Source organism: Budorcas taxicolor, chromosome 2 (assembly GCF_023091745.1).
Source record: "Budorcas taxicolor isolate Tak-1 chromosome 2, Takin1.1, whole genome shotgun sequence".
Lineage (NCBI taxonomy): Eukaryota > Metazoa > Chordata > Mammalia > Artiodactyla > Bovidae > Budorcas > Budorcas taxicolor.
In genome coordinates, this window is record NC_068911.1 from 124,018,902 (window position 1) to 124,036,384 (window position 17,483).

General features: G+C 44.5%; 1 protein-coding gene across 1 annotated transcript in view; it reads right to left on the bottom strand.

The window, feature by feature from the left end:
* Positions 1-288: 288 nt before the first annotated feature.
* Positions 289-17,483, bottom strand: part of STAT1 (signal transducer and activator of transcription 1) — a 39,698-nt gene continuing 22,503 nt past the window's right edge. The window contains exons 15-25 of the mRNA XM_052664150.1: positions 16,736-16,777; positions 15,106-15,189; positions 14,382-14,480; positions 13,181-13,316; positions 11,723-11,772; positions 10,924-11,018; positions 9,699-9,844; positions 8,007-8,192; positions 6,688-6,763; positions 5,714-5,813; positions 289-1,672 (exon numbers count right to left, since the gene is read on the bottom strand). Of these exons, the coding sequence (XP_052520110.1) occupies positions 1,658-1,672; positions 5,714-5,813; positions 6,688-6,763; positions 8,007-8,192; positions 9,699-9,844; positions 10,924-11,018; positions 11,723-11,772; positions 13,181-13,316; positions 14,382-14,480; positions 15,106-15,189; positions 16,736-16,777 (1,029 nt within the window). The 3' untranslated portion in view covers positions 289-1,657. The remainder of the gene's footprint in view (positions 1,673-5,713; positions 5,814-6,687; positions 6,764-8,006; positions 8,193-9,698; positions 9,845-10,923; positions 11,019-11,722; positions 11,773-13,180; positions 13,317-14,381; positions 14,481-15,105; positions 15,190-16,735; positions 16,778-17,483) is intronic.

Consider the following 17,483-nt stretch of genomic DNA (forward strand, 5'->3'; position numbering starts at 1 on the left):
AGGAATGTTTAAAATCTTTACACCAAATATTATTTATAACAGACTATAAGTTTAATACTTTTAAAAAGTAAACAAAATCTCTGGACGTGCAGGAAAATGAAACTATGCCAAAGCATTTTTAGAGGGCAAAAATATACCAGATAGCTAAATAGCATGAATTAGAAACACCTTTTTAAACTGCTGTCTTTGTTCCTTTATCATTTTAATTTAAAAAGTCAATGCAAAAAAAAAAAAAGTCAATGCAAACTCAATCAGGTTCATGTCAATCATCTTATGTAAAAACTGAGAGGAGGTTTTAATTTGTGTTTAATAAAAGAAAGTACCATGTGCATATTATATTTAATGTAATACACATACTTTAGCTTTAACTTTAAAATAGACCTCAAGAAAACTTTATCCCTACCAGAAAAATACAGTATTTACATAAAAATATGATTGTGGTGGCGATAGCAGAAAAATATGATTCAGCTGCAGACAGCTGTTTGTGAAAGTTATCTAGAAGACCTCTATCAAACCCACTCCCTAAACCACTTCTGTGTATGTCAGTGCTAGGGAAGGGGCAAGGTAAGTAACACAACACTTCACAAAACGTCATGCAGTCCACAACAGGTCTAGAAAAAGCACAAGAGAGAGAGTGGAACCATCTGTAATGTATTTGTGAGAGAAACACATTTGCCAGTGAAAATTACGCAATTCTCAATGCAGTTACACAGGATGAGTTTTCAAATTATTGGATTCTCATAATCTCCACTTCTTAATGATTTGTCAGTTACTATTTTTTCTTCTCGATTTGAAAATTTTGACTAAACAATAAAGACAAGTGAACTCACTTATGAAACATGCATTAAATTTCTGAGTTTGTTGACATCTACAATTAATTTCAACTTTTTGAAAAAATAATAGGATTTGCCTTAAGAGAGCTGTTAACAGTTTGGCTACCTTGATAGAACTGTGAAAACAGTTTGATTTACTAACTTCAATTTCATGATGAAGGCAGAATATATTCAACTTTGGTATTAAAGCTGAAATGGAAGATACTACTCATGAATTTGGAAAGTTTACTTCCTTCTGTTGATATTAGCCAGCGTCATAAAGCCGTAACAAAAGCTAATTCTTCCGAGAGAGAATCTCTCTCTAGTTTTCAATGGCCAGTGTGGAAAATATAATAACACACATAACTTTTATCCTCTGCCCAGATACAGTACAGCTTTGCACTATTTCACAGGCAAGCCACTGGCAAACTTGAGGCTATATGTAAAGCAGAACAAATAAGAATAACCATATGATCCATCCAACCACCTGTAATAGTCGGGCCCTGACTGCATAGCTTCTGCTACATGCTGCTAAATGTCTCACCTTTCCTAAAGTACTCTCATTCTAGTCCTGATGATTTTGGTGTACCAGGATGTTTTTCATCTGTAAAACCCTCTATGTGGAGAAGGCCTTTCAATTTTACCTTCAATAAGATGCATGAAGCCCTTCAGAGTAACAGATGTTTCTGAATTAGGGAAAAATCCACTTGCTATCAACAGGTTGCAGCAAATCTGTTGGCCTTTCTTTAGTTTCCCTAGAAACACAGGATGTGAAGGAACACAGTAGCAGAAGGGAATCACAGGTGGGAAGGAAAAATGTCTCCAGAGAAGAGAAAATTCATGCTCTAGACCGCATTCATCTGTAAGAGAGAAAATGTAGTGATATTACTACACTGGTCCTGTAAAACGCAGACTCAGAGCTAACATTCCTTATGTGTCCTACAGTAGAAAGACATCCCCCAGCAAAAAGCCACCATGGGATTAGAGGGCCTGCAGCATGTGCTATCCGTTTTCCTAGCCTAATCGAGACCTTTTATACCACCTAAGCTGATGGATTATTACTCTGCAGCCTACCGGCTTAATTCTGTCAATTCATCCAGGCTGTATAAAGCTTTCTGCTGTTGGGCAAGTCTGGGGACTGAGCAATGTGGCAAATCTGCTCATGCAAAACAAGGGTGAGGCAGTGCTGAGCTGCACGCCAGAGGGAGAGACGGACCTGGGGAAAATGACGAATTTTCCTTAAAGGCCACTCAGTAGGAATAACAGATGAAGGAGTTTCAGGTACTGGCTAGACAAGCAGAAGGCTTAGGAACTCCCCCAGCCATGCCTCTGGCCCAGCTGCCTCCAATAGGGCCGTTCATAGACCCAGAACTGCTCATCCACAGTATACAGCCTGAAACAAACATCCCCCCTCACGTCTAAGCTGGGCCCTCCCCTTATTCCAGGTGCTCTCAACCAGGGGTGATTCTGTCCTCCGGCAACACCTGGAGACATTCTGCATTGGCATGACTGGGTGTGGGGGTGGGCTACCGGCATCTAGTGAGGAAAGGCTACGGATGCTGCTATCCATTCTGCAATGCACAGGACAGCCCCACCCAGGGAATCATTCACCCCCCCGCAAAACACCAACAGCAACACAGCTCTAGACTACATGCCTCTTGAAAACTGAGTCCTTTTTTAATCCCAAGCAATCAATAGTGGGTGGTACATAGTGGGTTCCTAGGAAAATATTTTGGATTGAAAAGCACAATGAAGGTTTTGCCCCTATATTTCAGTCTGGCTGAGAGTGAAAATATGTAGATGGTGGTCTTTGGAGAGACAGAGAGAGAGAAAGCAAGTGAGCAAGGATTCAAATCCTGTTACTGTGTCTTACTAGCTGTGTGATCAAGCCATGTTCCTTAACCTCTAAATCCCAAGCTCCTCATCTATTTGAAGGAGACAAACAGTCCCTAACAGACTTGTTGTTGAAAGGGTTAAATTATACAGCATATGTAGAATACTTAGTATGTGCTATGTGCTTAGTCATGTCTGACTCTTTGTAATCCCATGAGCTGTAGCCCACCAGGCTCCTCTGTCCATGGGGATCCTCCAGGCAAGAATACTGGAGTGGGTTGCCATGTCCTCCTCCAGGGGATCTTCCCAACCCAGGGATCGAACCCAGGTCTCCCGCTTTGTAGGCCGATTCTTTACCAGCTGAGCCACCAGGAAAGCCCAAGAATACTGGAATGGGTAGTCCTATCCCTTCTCCAGGGAATCTTCCCAACCCAGGTATCAAACCAGCATCTGTTGCATTGCAGGTGGATTCTTTACCATCTGAGCCACCAGGGAAGCCCAGAAGAATGCTTAGTATAGTCGATGGAAAATAGCAGACAATTAATAAATGTTCCTACCAATATCAGCACTGCCCAAAGGCCTCCAGGAGAGGAGCCTGGTTCTCATGTAGTCCTCACGGAAAAAGTTTACTGTACAGGAAAGCCAGACTAAACAAATACTGCAGTCAGGCTACAGAGAACACTGGTGCTCTGTCTCAGGAGGCTGTAGTCCTCCGGCTCCGGAGCGGCACCAGGCGTCAGCTCCAGTGCCTGCTGCTCCAGAGAGACAACCCCCAGACACACCCAAATACCAGCCAGCTCCATGAAAGGTCTATTTCAGAGCATACGCCCTAACTCCAAGACTGGACGCTAGAAGGAAATCGGGCCATGGTGGAGGACAATTTGGGACAGACAAGGTGGAGTCCAGCCAATTCGGAGACAGAATCCAACTGTTATTTTGTCTCACCAGTGCTGTGCCCATATTAGAGCCTGTTTTAGCTCTTAAATCTTCCATGGGTTTAATCCGGAGATTTATATGTGTGCGTATGTGCAAAAATAGATTTTATTCTACAAATGAAATGAATAAAATCACCTGGAATAGAATGGATGGCTCCTGGGCAGGGGAAGTGGGGATCCAGAGCCATAAAGCCATTTCCTAGTATTTATTTAAAGTAAATAGCTCCCACTGTTGTTATTCCCAGGGCACAGAGAAGCACAGAGAAAGCAGTCATGCCGCATGCACAGATGGAGGGGACTAATCCATCTTATTTTCTCAAGGTCACAGGGGATAACGGTGTGACAGAGGTGGAGTTCAGATTTCCAAATAACAAACACAAGCCTCTCCCCCAAAGGTTATGCTGCCTTCATCTTAATAAACCAGAGTAGCACACACTCAGTGTCAAGTGCCAACAGCTTCCCTGGGGTGAAGGTTTTAAATGAATCAGAGATGAGCTTTCTAGGTGACGGGGGTCTCAGGAGAGTAGACAAGAACATGCAGTCCAGAGGCAGCCCAGGGGGATTCAAATATTCATTCCCTCATTTACTGACTACCTGATCTTAGGCAAATTTGTTAATTTTGGAAAAATTTTTTGTCTACATCTATAAAATGGGAAAAATAATAATATCTAAGTCAGAATATCGGTATGAGGACTAAGTTACTACCAGCAGCATGCCCGGTACACAGTAAGAGTTTAACAAGTGTCACCTCTTAATAGTGATGATGATGCAACCTGCTCGGGAACAACAAACAAACACACGGTTGTTAGGTTCTGTCCACTGGTCTTACAATTTCTGAACAAGGCTTTACAGTTATTCCAGTTTTTCTGCTGGGCTCACAGAGCACTTCAGAGCAGAGTGGAGAGCTACATTCCAACAGAGAATGCAACGTTATGCTTGTAAGTTTCGATTTTCACTTGCCAATAGAACTATTTTGCTATTACACTACCTAAGCATTTTTCCAAGTAATTTTTTTTCAGCCTCAACAATCAGGAGGGTGTAAGAAAGCACAGCCTCTAAAGATTTTAGCCCGTACTTCTGCAGGTGAGGGAAAAGGATAAGGTTACATGCCAGAAACTTGAGTCTAAACAGATACTACTGGTGACACACAAATGCATTCCCTGAACTCAAGGATGTGTGACCCTGAACGTCGAAAGCGCCCTCTCAACCAGCATCTGCTCCCTCCTCCGCTTAATGCAGTCTGTGCCAGGACCACCCTCCCCCTCACCACCCCCCGAAGCCCCCACCCCTGGCCCGGGCACACAGCGATAAAGACAGACTGGGGATGACTCAGAGAGATTTTTTTTTCAATTAAGAAAATTTTTAAAAATGAACTGGAATAGCTTCACGTGGAAAAGAGCTTAAAATTAAACAGCATCAGAAAACATCCAGCCAATAAAAAAATAAAATTTTTAAGAGGAAAGATTTCAGATTTCAGGCAGACAATACTCTTTGACACTCTGAAAAACATTCTCCCATAAAAAGAATCACTCTTTTGGTGGCCAGCCCGGTCCTTATTCTTATACTGACCCTCATGACAGGATTTCACTCACAGTATTCATGACTGTATTTCATTCCTTGAACTTTTTACTCTTGACAAGCCCTTCACAGCTCCAGGTGTGAGCGGCACAAGTTAGCTCTCAAACATAAAGCAGGTGAAAGTGTTTCGTTGTGGCTCACCAAGTCTCTACAAAGATTGCGACTACCAAGCGTTAGTCTCCTCCCTTCCTAAAAATAACACCTCTTCACTCAGACACAGGGCTGAAACAACAGGCCAAAGGAAAACATTTTCTTATCAGGAAAATCTTAGTTCCTTTATATATGAGATTTCTACGTGGATAACTTTAAAAGGCAGAGGGTGAATTTTTAAATGTTTGAAATATTATTTTGGGGAAGGTGCGGAATTCCAGAAATAAAGATCTTGGTGACAATGCAGCTTGTTTAAACACAGCAGGCTCCAAGTTGTCACAGCTTATCTAGAAAACATCCTTCTGGGCCTCTTCCGAGAGCTCACAGAGAGGCCCAGGGTTAGCCAAGTGCCTTCCTAGCCTCGGAGAGCTAACACTGAGAACGTCCCTGCGTGATGGTACTCACCATATCGAATTCTACAGAGCCCACCATCCGAGACACCTCGTCAAACTCCTCAGGAGACATGGGAAGAAGGTTGTCTGTGGTCTGAAGTCGAGAAGGGTGACTAAAATGGGGGAGAAAGAAACAGGAAATGTTGACATCGAAATTGTGAAAGCAGTACCACCAGCTTGGCCATTTTCATCTCTGGCCTGTGACTGAAACAGCGCTTCAGTTTTTTATTTCAAGAGAAATGTGTGCACTTGTAAGATACATTTGAAAAAGCAAGGATCTCAAGAGGTTCATGTCCCCAGCCCGGCCCCTCATGAAGCACTTTGGACTCTGGATATGTGAGCGAGAAATAGCCAGTCTGGGTCCTGCACCGCTTCTGCCTGGGTAAACCTGGGTGCGAGCGTGCGCAGCGTGTCGTCTACCCTGGCCCAAGAAGCGCCAGAGGAAACGTCTGGGGAGTCCCTCATCCCTACCTTGAGGTTTGTATGCAGATAAAGCTGCTCCAGAGGGTTTTTACATGAAGGCTACATCCATTCACCCCAAGACAGTGCTGCAGGCCAAATAACTGACAATGACTTTTCCAAAATTTTTTCTACCTTTTACAAAATGAAACAACAAAATAAAAGCAAGCGGACAAAAAAAAAGGTATCTCATTACTTTGGCCTTTTCTACATTAAAAAAAACTGCTTTCCCACTCTCATCAATTTTTGTTCATTTTATTTACACTCTTTCAAAATATCAGTTTGGGGAGAACTTATATACCTTAAATACAACCTTGTTTGGGGTTTTTTTTTTAATAAAGGCAGTGAAACGCTGACAGGGAGTGACACAAGGATCTCTAGTTAGGATCTCTCCAACAAGTCCAACTGTGATGATGACAGCAGCAATGACAATGGAAAAGCAAAGAACAAGCATCTTCAACAGGACCCAGCCAGGACAGGGGGCTTGTTTGAGGGTTTTAAGCATGTCACTCTTCTGTGTTCACTTACACTTCAGACACAGAAATCAATTCAGTCTTGATGTATCCTGTTCCTTTAGGGCCATCAAGTTCCATAGGCTCTGGAGCTAGAAGCAAACACATCGTGGACACTTCCCATTAGCAGATATCACACAAGAACAATCAATGGGGACATCCCTGCTGGCTCAGTGGTAAAGACTCCTGAACCGGGAGGATCCCACATGGTGAGGAGCAACTAAGCCCACGCGCCACAACTAATAAGCCTGTGCTCTAGAGCCTGGGAGCCGCAACTACTGAGCCCATGCACCCGAGAGCCCATGCTATGCAAAAAGGGAAGCCACCACAATGAGAAGACCATGCACTGCAACTGGAGAAAAGCCTGAGCAGCAGCAAAGACCCAGCACAGCCAAAAATAAATCCAAGAAAAAGAACAATCAACTTTTTCTTTGATCAAGACTGGATTTGTTTTCCTTGGCAGTGAGGTAAGATTCCCTGCCTGGGTCACCTGAAATTGTGGTATGGATGCAGAAACAACGAGAAGAAAAGGGGAGGTACGTTCTTCTGTGCTGAACACAGACAAGATGGGGGAGGCTTTTCTTTCCAAGGCCCGAAGTCCTACAGAAGTTGTATCTGGTTTATGGTCCTGGCCTGGCTGGTGTCATAGACACATCAGTCAAGGTGAGCTGGGGGCATCTGCTCCCCAAGTAATTGTGTTAATACTGAAATAACTGAGCCTGAAAAACCATTAACTTTGTTGGCATGTTCTAAAGCAGGTGAGTCTAACGTCCCCTTCCTCGAGTATGGCTGAGGGAAGACTGAGCAGTGGAAGACCTGTGTGCCGAGTCCAGACCTGCTCTTAGTGAGGAGGAGACCTCGTAACTTACTGGGTCACCGTGCAGGGACCACTGCTCTTCACCTAGGCCTCCGCCTCCTCAATTTCAGGCATGGGACGACATAAATCAGGTGACCGTCAAAGGTCCTTTTATCCCTTCCACTCAGAGAAAGTAAAAAATGTAACAAACACAGAAGACCAGAAGTGGACTTTTCCAGCACCCCTAAAGTCAAAAATCATTTGCTCCTTTCTAACTCTCTGTATCAGGCCAAACAATGTATCATGTGTCAACTGTACTATGTTTTGAAGAGCTGCTTTTACCAATTCAAAAGGAAGGGATGGGCTGGCAGAGTTTATGCCAGTGCCCTATACTTACAAGAAGGCAAGGGCAGTGTGGAGGAGTGGGATTAAAGCCTGTCTGAAAACCTCTGGACAAGATGAAGGGAGAACATAACCATGGCAAAAAGTAGGCTGTGCTATGACTCAGCAGGCAACTCCTGTGCACTCTCCCCACTTACCTTCCTTTGGCCTGGAGTAGTATTTTCCAAAGGCATGGTCTTTATCAATATTTGGATACAGAAATTTCAGGGGATTCTCTGGAATATTTTCAGCAGCCATGACTTTATAATTGCGAATAATGTCAGGAAAAGTAACCGCAGAAAGTTCTTTCTTTGTGTAGGGTTCAACCGCATGGAAGTAAGGTTCTAAAAGGAAGAAAAGCAAAGTGAGTCCCATGGAATAGCCCAGAACAACAGAGGAAAGAGACAAAACACTGCAGAGTTTATGGATTTAACAGAACCTGGTAAGAACTAAACATAATCTAGGAGTTTCATCACAGTGTGTGTAACTGATTCATTTCTAAATAAATTATTATCCTTTCATTAAGGCAGGAAAAACAAAGGCCATCATCACTCTCAATAACATTGCATTTGTCATTATTTACTTAGACTTGTAAGTCTAGTCAAAAAAATTTTATTAGACACCTATAAAATAACTAATTACCACTTGGGTCTTCTTGGCTCAAGCCACAGATTAGGTTAACAGAAAAGCTCACTTCTTTTCATATTGAAGAATGAAAATAAACGATGACAATACAAGAAAAACTTTTTAAACAAATCAAAAATGGACCCTATGCTATCTTTTTCTATAATTCTGAATGCAAAACCACCCAAACTTTAATTTGCTCCTGGTCTTAGTTCCAGGCTTCACTGAATTCCTGCTTCCTAACTGATTCAGGATCTCACTTTGGGGCTCATATTCCAGAGGTCAGGTGCTTTAGGGACTCTGCTCCTGAACTTTAGACCAAAGCTGGTGCTGCCCTGCTAAGACTGCCCAGTTGTCAGTGGTGTGCATCTCTGCCTGCTTTGCTAGCTCCATCTCTCTGCAAGTTCCAGAAAGAACAACCAGGGGAGAAGCAGAAAAGGCAGGCTCTGCCATTACTGTCCTCCCTCCCTGGGCTCTAACCCCGGCTCTCTTGTTTTTCACCAGAAGAAAAAATAAATACAACTAAAAAAGCATCCCATCTTATCGCATCTTCTAACTGAAAGCAGAAGTTACTGGAATAGTTCAGTCTTCCCTCCAATCCTTCAAACAGAGCAAACTAGAAGTAACGGGGAAAAGTCACCAGTTTGTCTTTAACCTTTTTTCATCTCCACCGAAACGTGTTTCTTATTCCCCAGAAACCTGTTTTGTATACTTCGGTTTTTGAAACTGTTTTGCCATGGATGTACTGCATCAGATAGAAACCCAAGATAGGGCCCAGATAAACGTGCACCTGCTCTGTCTGAAGGCAGGGTGGAGAACCAGTCCTGGGACCCCCTCAAACAACCAGCCCTCATCCTAGCACATCCACATGTGATTCCCCTCAGTGGGTCTGGAAGCTTATGCCTGCACACGATGGGTTTCCTCCCAACAACCAGGTACCAGTCATAGTGACTCACATTCTTCACCTACAGGTATCAAACCTGAACAAGAGGAAAGAATGTGACCTTGTGTTTTAAACAACCATTATGTGCACAACAGGTTCCAGGCAAAGAGTCCCACAAACTCTTGGGTATGCAATAAATCCTATTAGGGAAGCTCAGCTGGGGTAGGGTACAGGAGCTGCAATTTTATGTCACAGGCTCATTATTTGTACGAGCTGATCTGCAGCAGAGGAAGGGCTTGCACCTGTGGGTCGAATGGGGGTGTGTGCAGGAACCCTGGCTTACCGCCTCCATTCTGGGACCGTTCCACCCACGTGAACGTGATCGCCCCTTCCCGGCAGCTCTCGCTGAAGCGCAGCAGGAACGTCCCGGGCTGTTGGTCCTTCAGCAGGGCTCGCTCTCGCTCCTTGCTAATAAAGCCCACGATACACCTGGATGTGGAAAGGGATCAACGGAGGCACTCTGAGGTTCGGTCATGACTCTATAATTTTCCCGCTCACTTACCAACTAAGATGGCTACAACGTGACAAGAGAACACAGGATAAAAATGTATTGACTATTTTAGATGCTTTAAAATCTATTTCACTGACACTTCAGGAATCATTTCAATCATACGTATATATGCTTAACTCCCCCAAAAGCTCATTAACCTGGTGCCAATAGATGATCAATAAATACTTTCTGGAGTAATGAACCTTTCCTTTTCACTTGGTGATTGAAAATGTCTGAATTTATTTATCTTTTACAGTGAAAAGCAAAGCTCAGACAATCCATTTTCATATTCTTAACTTCTGACCAAGTTAAAGTCTTTGCTGAAATCTCAACTGACCCTGGGAATAAATTAGAAACAATTTACTGAGTTGGGCTTCCCTGGTGGCTCAGTTGGTAAAGAACTGCCTGCAATGGAGAAGATGCACGTTCGATCCCTGGGTCAAAAAGACCCCCTGGAGGAGGCAATAACAACCCACTCCAGTATTCTTTCCTGGGAAACACCAAGGACAGAGGAGTCTGGTGGGCTACAGTCAATGGGGTCATAAAGAGTGGGACACAACTGAGCGACTAACATTTTAAACTTATTGTGTTAAAAACAGCTTTTTCTTCCTTACTGGGAGGCAACAAAGAAGATGCTCAAGAAACTTTTGTACAATGAATGCATGCATGGCACTCAGGGTTTTTAAACTCAGCTTTGAAAATGGGGATATGTGTGTACCCATGGCTGATTCATGTTGAGGTTTGACAGAAAACAGAATTCTGTAAAGCAATTATCCTTCAATAAAAAATTAATTAATTTAACAATGCATATACATTTATTATGGAAGTATAAGTTCAATCTTATGAGGGCCTACTAATGAATCCCTGAAGGGACGGCCTGTAAGCATCTGTTTCAGTGGGATGCTCACAAGTCTCGCCAAATAATGAAGTCTGTCTTGGTCAGGACTATCTCAGCCTTGCAGTAACGGAGGCTGTGCTCAACATATGCTTCAAAAATACATCTCTCTGTGGCCCTTACCCGTCATTCCAGAGAGCAAGCAGGTGTTTTTTAATGAGTTCAAGGATGCTTTCGATCCAAAGCCAGAATGGAAAATTTTTATCATTTATGTTTTCCTGCCAAGTAAATAGATGCACACATTAGAAAACAAGAAATCCCAAACTCTGACTTTTCCTTGTCTCCTCCTACCCTCGGGTTTTAGTTTGCAAAGACTGCCCAGCTGCCAAAGTTAGCATTGTCTCCTACAGAGCTGTCCCTCCCCTTCTTATCGGCTTTCAGACACCCAGTTCTCCACTTCCTGAGCCAGACTCTGCTTCCCTCTCCAAACATTAGTGACCCAGCCAGGGCATGACCTCTTGGGTGATCACGGTGGCTTCCCACTGCTGAACGCCAGTAGCTCGAGCTTGTCAGCACTGTCTGGTGACCCTTGTAGGGTCTGATTATCACCCCCCTGAACTGGGCCCCTGCTTGAGTAGGCTCGGGGACGGTCATCTGGCCCACAGGCTGTCCACGCCGGCACAGAGCACACGTTACTCACGGACGGGGCTAACATGCTGCCAAGCCAGGGCCCAGTGTGAGCAAACAGAGGACTCATTTCGGATGTGAGAGAATGTTATCATACAGACAGGTGCTTCCTGTCAGACTCACACTTGGAGCCTAACCTTCACGCTGAAGGAAAGTAAACAACTTGTCCTAGGGGTTCCGTGGGCTAGAGGAACCTGCCAAAGCAAGCATGGCACAGCCAGCACCGTGTTGAGAAATCCAAGAACCCTACAGAGAGCAGAAAGTACTCAGAGTGTAAATCCAAGACAGCACCCACCTTACAGAACCTTGTCCATGGAATCAGACCATCGGGGCCGGCGTTGGGGCCTAAACAAATAAAAACAAGGTTTTTCAGGAACTGGGAATCAATTCTGAAGCTCTGGCTGGGCTGATGGCTCTCGTATTTGCTCTCAAAGAGCCAACACTCAACCAAGGCAGGGTGTATGTACACAGTCAGTAGTCTCAGATGACTAACACTAACTGCCTGTGCTTTCTGGAGAAGCCTAGGGTGGTCCCTCCCTGTGCAATGTCACTTGCCATTCCTCCCTCTCCTTCCTTACCAGGCTCCTCTCCCAGTGACCCTGCAGAGTTTTTTTCAAGTGCAAACTAAGACCAAGAATCACTTGCAGGTGATCGATTTAACTGACACAACTTTATAAGCTTATTTTAGGTATTAATTAGGTATTTCCTCAGCCTTCCTCCAAATACAACACAGGCTCAGGGAGGCAAATCAAAAGGCAAGTGAGAGAAATGAAAGGGGAAGGAAGACTAGGGGTCATCGTCTGCACAAACCAAAACGGCTGAGCCATGAGAAGTGGGGAGACTGACACCGCTCTTCACAGGGCCGTGTCAGATAAGCCATTACAGGCAGGAAGGGTATCTGTCTTAACTCTCAGCAAACAAGGAAATGGAAGAAGGTGACTCCTTACTTTTTACTAAATTGCACAAGACCCCCACTGTGACAGCTACATGCCCAAGAGAGGACACTGCTGAGAGCTATCCAGTTTTGGAAAAGTCTACTGATGCCTGCAGGACAGGCAGCTCTGCTGTACAGAAAGCAAATCTGGGGAAAAAAGCCATCTGTGGGTTTAAAAATAAATAGTTGAGATACTCCCATTCATTGAAGATCTGACCTTGAGACTAGTGGGTCTTAGATTTGCTTGGCGTAGAAGACTAATAAATCCATGACGTTAGCTACTGAAAGGGAATTCTCTATCTTGGTCTGGACCCTGCCCATCAGGCGGCGCTGATCATGGGTGTCCCCTGATGTAGACAGTATCTCCTCCCATTTGGGCCACCTGACATAAGAGACCTGGGTGTGTGCTGTGGGGTAGGTGGCCCCAGGGCCTGATTCTTACAATATTGGGGGCTTACTTTTTTCTCCCCAAGGTTAATCAGACTTCGTCTTTCTCAGACTTCACCTTTCTCCAAGAATTTATTTTAGCCACAACTAATATATTTTACATAACTCAGAAATCTTTCCCTTAGGAGCCTTGCTCAGAAATGTTAATATGAGATAATGGGAAAATGATTCATTTAAATCTATCAAGTCAGCATCTCCTTCTAAAGTGAGGCATCACTCTCACTTAGCTATAATAAATGGCAGCTGGAAAAGCCAATAGATTCCTAACACTCTCCTACCTTGAAGATGAAGAGCAAAGGGGGGAAAAGAGAAGTCAAGATATTTTTTATGAATTCTGATTGTTGGTTACATAAAAAGTGAATATGCTCATACCAAGAAGTTTCTCCCCCAGCATGTTCAGCTGGTCCACATTGAGACCTCTTTTGGTGACAGAAGAAAACTGCCAGCTCAGCACCTCTGAAAGCTGAGACCATCGTGCACAAGGTGGGTTCAGGAAGAAGGACAGATTCTAGGGAGAAAACACCAAGAAGCTAAAAGCCACTGATGAGTCACCAGTCACAAGCTCAGCATGGAAACACGGATCTGTGCCAAAGTTTAGTTCTAGTCTATGACACACATATTTTCACAGCAGAAGAGAAATAGTTCTCACTATTTGCAGACTCATATCTGTGCATTTTTCTACTCACTAAAATTTAACCCCCGAATCAATATTCGTGGCACTTTGGCACTCATTTGTGGACATACCCAGGCACAGAGCCGTGAAAACTTTATGAGTCGCCAAACAAGTGTTTCCGGTTGAAGTCAAACAAAGCTATGCTCTGCCTTCCTGTTTCGGCTCTCACACTACACCCAAGTGTCTTCTTTGAGATCTGTTTAATGCTGTGGTCTCTGCATTTCTGGAGGTTTTTTTGCTGATTTCATTTTAAAATATGCCCCTCAAAGGCGAGCTGAAGTGCTGTCTAGTGCTCCTAAATGCCTTAAGGAGCAAACGCACATGATATATAAGTTCTGTTCAGACTGAGTTATAAAGCTGCTTGCCATGAGTTCGATGTTAATGAATCAACAAGTATGTTAGATAAGGGATCTTTGAACAAAACAAGGTGATGTATTGATCTGCAGATGCAAGGGTTTTGCCAGAGGCTGACGGGAACCCATACTTCCCTTAGGCACAGTGATTCAGTATCCGCTAAATCAGTGTTCACAGTGACTTCAAAGAACCTAAGTACAGTGAATAACTGGAATCAATTGTAACTAATCGACCATGAGTATCCGCATTCTCAAGAACAGAGCCTGCTTGTTTAGCAAGTGTATATATTATTTAAAAAGCATAACACAAAATCATCTGTTGCCCAAGCTTATTCACATGGAAGGAAAATCATAATTTTTAATTTCTAGTACATACACTTGCTTCTGGAATGCTTCGCTATTCCAGAATTACTCAGCTCCTTAGCAATGAGTTGGGTTGTGCCACTTTTCCCCAAAAATCTGGCCCATACAGGCTCTTTCAAATATGCAGAACTAGAGCAGGGGCGGTCTTTAAACCCTGGTATGAAAGTAGATGTGTTTTCCTTACCCGGGGTTCTGCCACCAGCATGTTGTACCACAGGATAGAGGCCCAGCCACTTGGGAGCTGGCTGACATTGGAGATCACCACGACGGGTAGAGAGGTCGTCTACAAGATGACAAAGACCTTGAAATCCTCGGAATCCCAGAAACACTACCTGCAGACCACTATGCAGCCTCACAGACTAGCAAGGAACCCTATGTACATTCACATATATTTTATTCTTAAAAATTAAGAATGTAAAGGTACAGTCTTTGGTTTTTAGTTGAATTTATCTTTGACATATATTTTCAATTAAGAAATGTCAAAGCTTCTTATAAAAAAATTAACACAGGACATCTCAACTGGAACATTTGGCTTATTGGAGTGTCCCTTGTGGCTCAGCTGGTAAAGAATCCACCTGCAATGTGGGAGACCTGGGTTCGATCCCTATGTTGGGAAGATCCTCTGGAGAAGGGAAAGGCTATCTACTCCAGTTTCCTGGCCTGGAGAATTCCACGGACTGTATAGTCCATGGGGTCGCAAAGATTCGGACACAACTGAGCAACTTTCACTTCAGACAAAGGTTAACTGAGTTCTCTGGCAGACTGAACCATGAAATTAGCATTGACAGAGTAATGGCTGAAAACAGCAGTCTTTTTTTAGCAATTAGATAAGTATGTCTAAAATTAAAATACATGCATCAGTTTAAAGTAAAAATAAAGTTTCCCATCCTGGAACATGTAAGTCCTACCTCCAGGTCAATGACCAAACCAGGCTGGCACAACTGGGTTTCAAAACTAAGAGAGTGAAGCTCTTCGGTGACGATGAGAGGACCCTTGAAAAAGAAAACGGGAAAAAAACTAATACAGTGATTCGTTCATTGATCCTGCAATCAGCAAGAAACTACTAAGCATTTTAACAAGCTCCAGAAAGCATGAGCCCAATCAGGCACAATTTAGAAGATTCTAGCTTTTAATACGGAGAAGGCAATGGCACCCCACTTCAGTACTCTTGCCTGGAAAATCCTATGGACGGAGGAGCCTGGTGGGCTGCAGTCCATGGGGTCGCTAAGGGTCGGATACAACTGAGCGACTTCACTTTCACTTTTCACTTTCATGCTTTGGAGAAGGAAATGGCAACCCACTCCAGTGTTCTTGCCTGGAGAATCCCAGGGACGGGGGAGCCTGGTGGGCTGCCGTCTACGGGGTCGCACAGAGTTGGACACGACTGAAGTGACTTAGCAGCAGCAGCTTTTAATAATCTATCCTAGATTTAATTATCCCAAGTATCTCAGTGTTCCCTCAAAGACCAGATTTCTAATATTCTGGCAAGGGTTATGGATTAAGGGGAAAAAATGTCTTTAGGGAAATAGCAACTTCTAATGAGTTTATTCACAACCTAAGGCTTCCCGGCCCTCAGTCCCCTCTGCCCACCATGGACCCGCCTGGCCGGGGCTGCACACTTCAGGCTGACAAGGGGTGGAAAGTGTACACATGTTCCAAGTGTGATTATCTACCAGGAGAGCAGATTTGCATAAGCCTGGCAGGTTATAAAGTGCCTTGGTTGGTTTGGGTAGAAAGCTTATTGTGTTCCCAGTGCCTTCATACACATTATCTAATGTGAGCCTCACAACAACCTTAGAACCAGAGAGGTGTGACTCCATTCCTGCTCCTGGGAGAGGAAATTAAGTCCCTAGTTGGTTACTAAGAGTGAAGATCCAAAAATGAGGGCTGGTCAGGCCCAGGCGGGCACCTGTCCCACAGCTCCACACGCCCTCTGCTGGTTGTGGTAGGGAAGGACAGAGTGCTAGGCAGGCACAAAGAACAAAATCCAACCAAACCAAAGCAACTCCAGCCATTCTGTCCTCTGCCCATGGTTCATATCTGAATGCATCCCAAACATAGCTCTTCAAGGACAAGCTGTGACGAGGGGGCTGACAGAAGGATAACGGCACTGGACAGGGCACACACAGTTTTTGGCAGGGCAATCATGAAGCTGGCCTCTGATTCCAGCTTTGACAATTACTTTCTGTGCACGCTTAGCTAACTCTTGCAAACTTCCTGCGGTCCAATTTCCTCACCTGTGAAATGTGAGTAACACAGGAGCCTACTGTACCTACTCTGCTGGGCTGCTGGTGAGGGTCCAGAAAATTCACGGGCAAAATCCCTTGACAGCCAGAAAGCACAAGCACAGAGTGGCTCTACTGTTGCCACACGAGCACCACACCCCAGAGCTTGTGGGCCGCTCTCGCCTGCTGGTCTTCCCACTGCTCAGCCCTCTGTGAGCTGTCCCTGGCCAGCCGGGACCCCCGGGGCCATGGAGCCAAGCTCACCGGACAGAGCTGCTAGTTAAGAGACCAGTCACGACAGAAAAAGACTTACCTCATTAGTTCTGGCACCGGCATTTTTTTGTTCTTTCAGTTGCTACAAAAAAAAAAAAAAAATCTTAGTAAATAGCTATATAATAATCCTCAAAGTTGCTACTTCCATCTACAAATCAAAACAAGTGGGGACTTGGAATGAAGGAGGTGAAAATATTTTGAGGATGCAGAACAGGAGGTGCAGTGACCCTGTGGGGGTTTATGAGGTGGAGGGGGAGTGCCTTTCCCCAACGTCCTGACACCCTGCAAACACCGCAGGGTTCAGAAGGAGCCAGGGAAGTGGAATGCTGCTCCCTCCCCTGGGCAAGCTTGTCCTGAACCATCCCCATCACCTTCCCCAGCTGTGCCATGCTCCCCAGGCTTTGGGCACAGCTTCTCCCACCTCTACTTCCCTCAGCAGAATCTCCCAGACAGGCCTAGTGTCTTAAGCCTCTCAGACCATCCTTTGAAAAGGTCTTCAGTCATGTAGGTTTTAAGGAAGCAACTCAGAGCCCCCAGAACAGCTCTGGACACCCTCAGACTCCCGGTTTGGACTGAGGCTCTCACTTAAGGTCCAGCTTCCTAACCATGAGTTTGCGGGCTCATGAGATGGCTGCCAGTGAGAAAAAGGGTGCCTTGAATCTCCCTGCAGGTTCCAGGCCAGGAAGTGCATAGGGCTCAGCACCAACACATCTGCAGAATACCTGCCAGCCCCGAATCTCCAGGGAGAGGGGAGAAGGCACCACCCACATAAACCCCTCTGCTGGTTT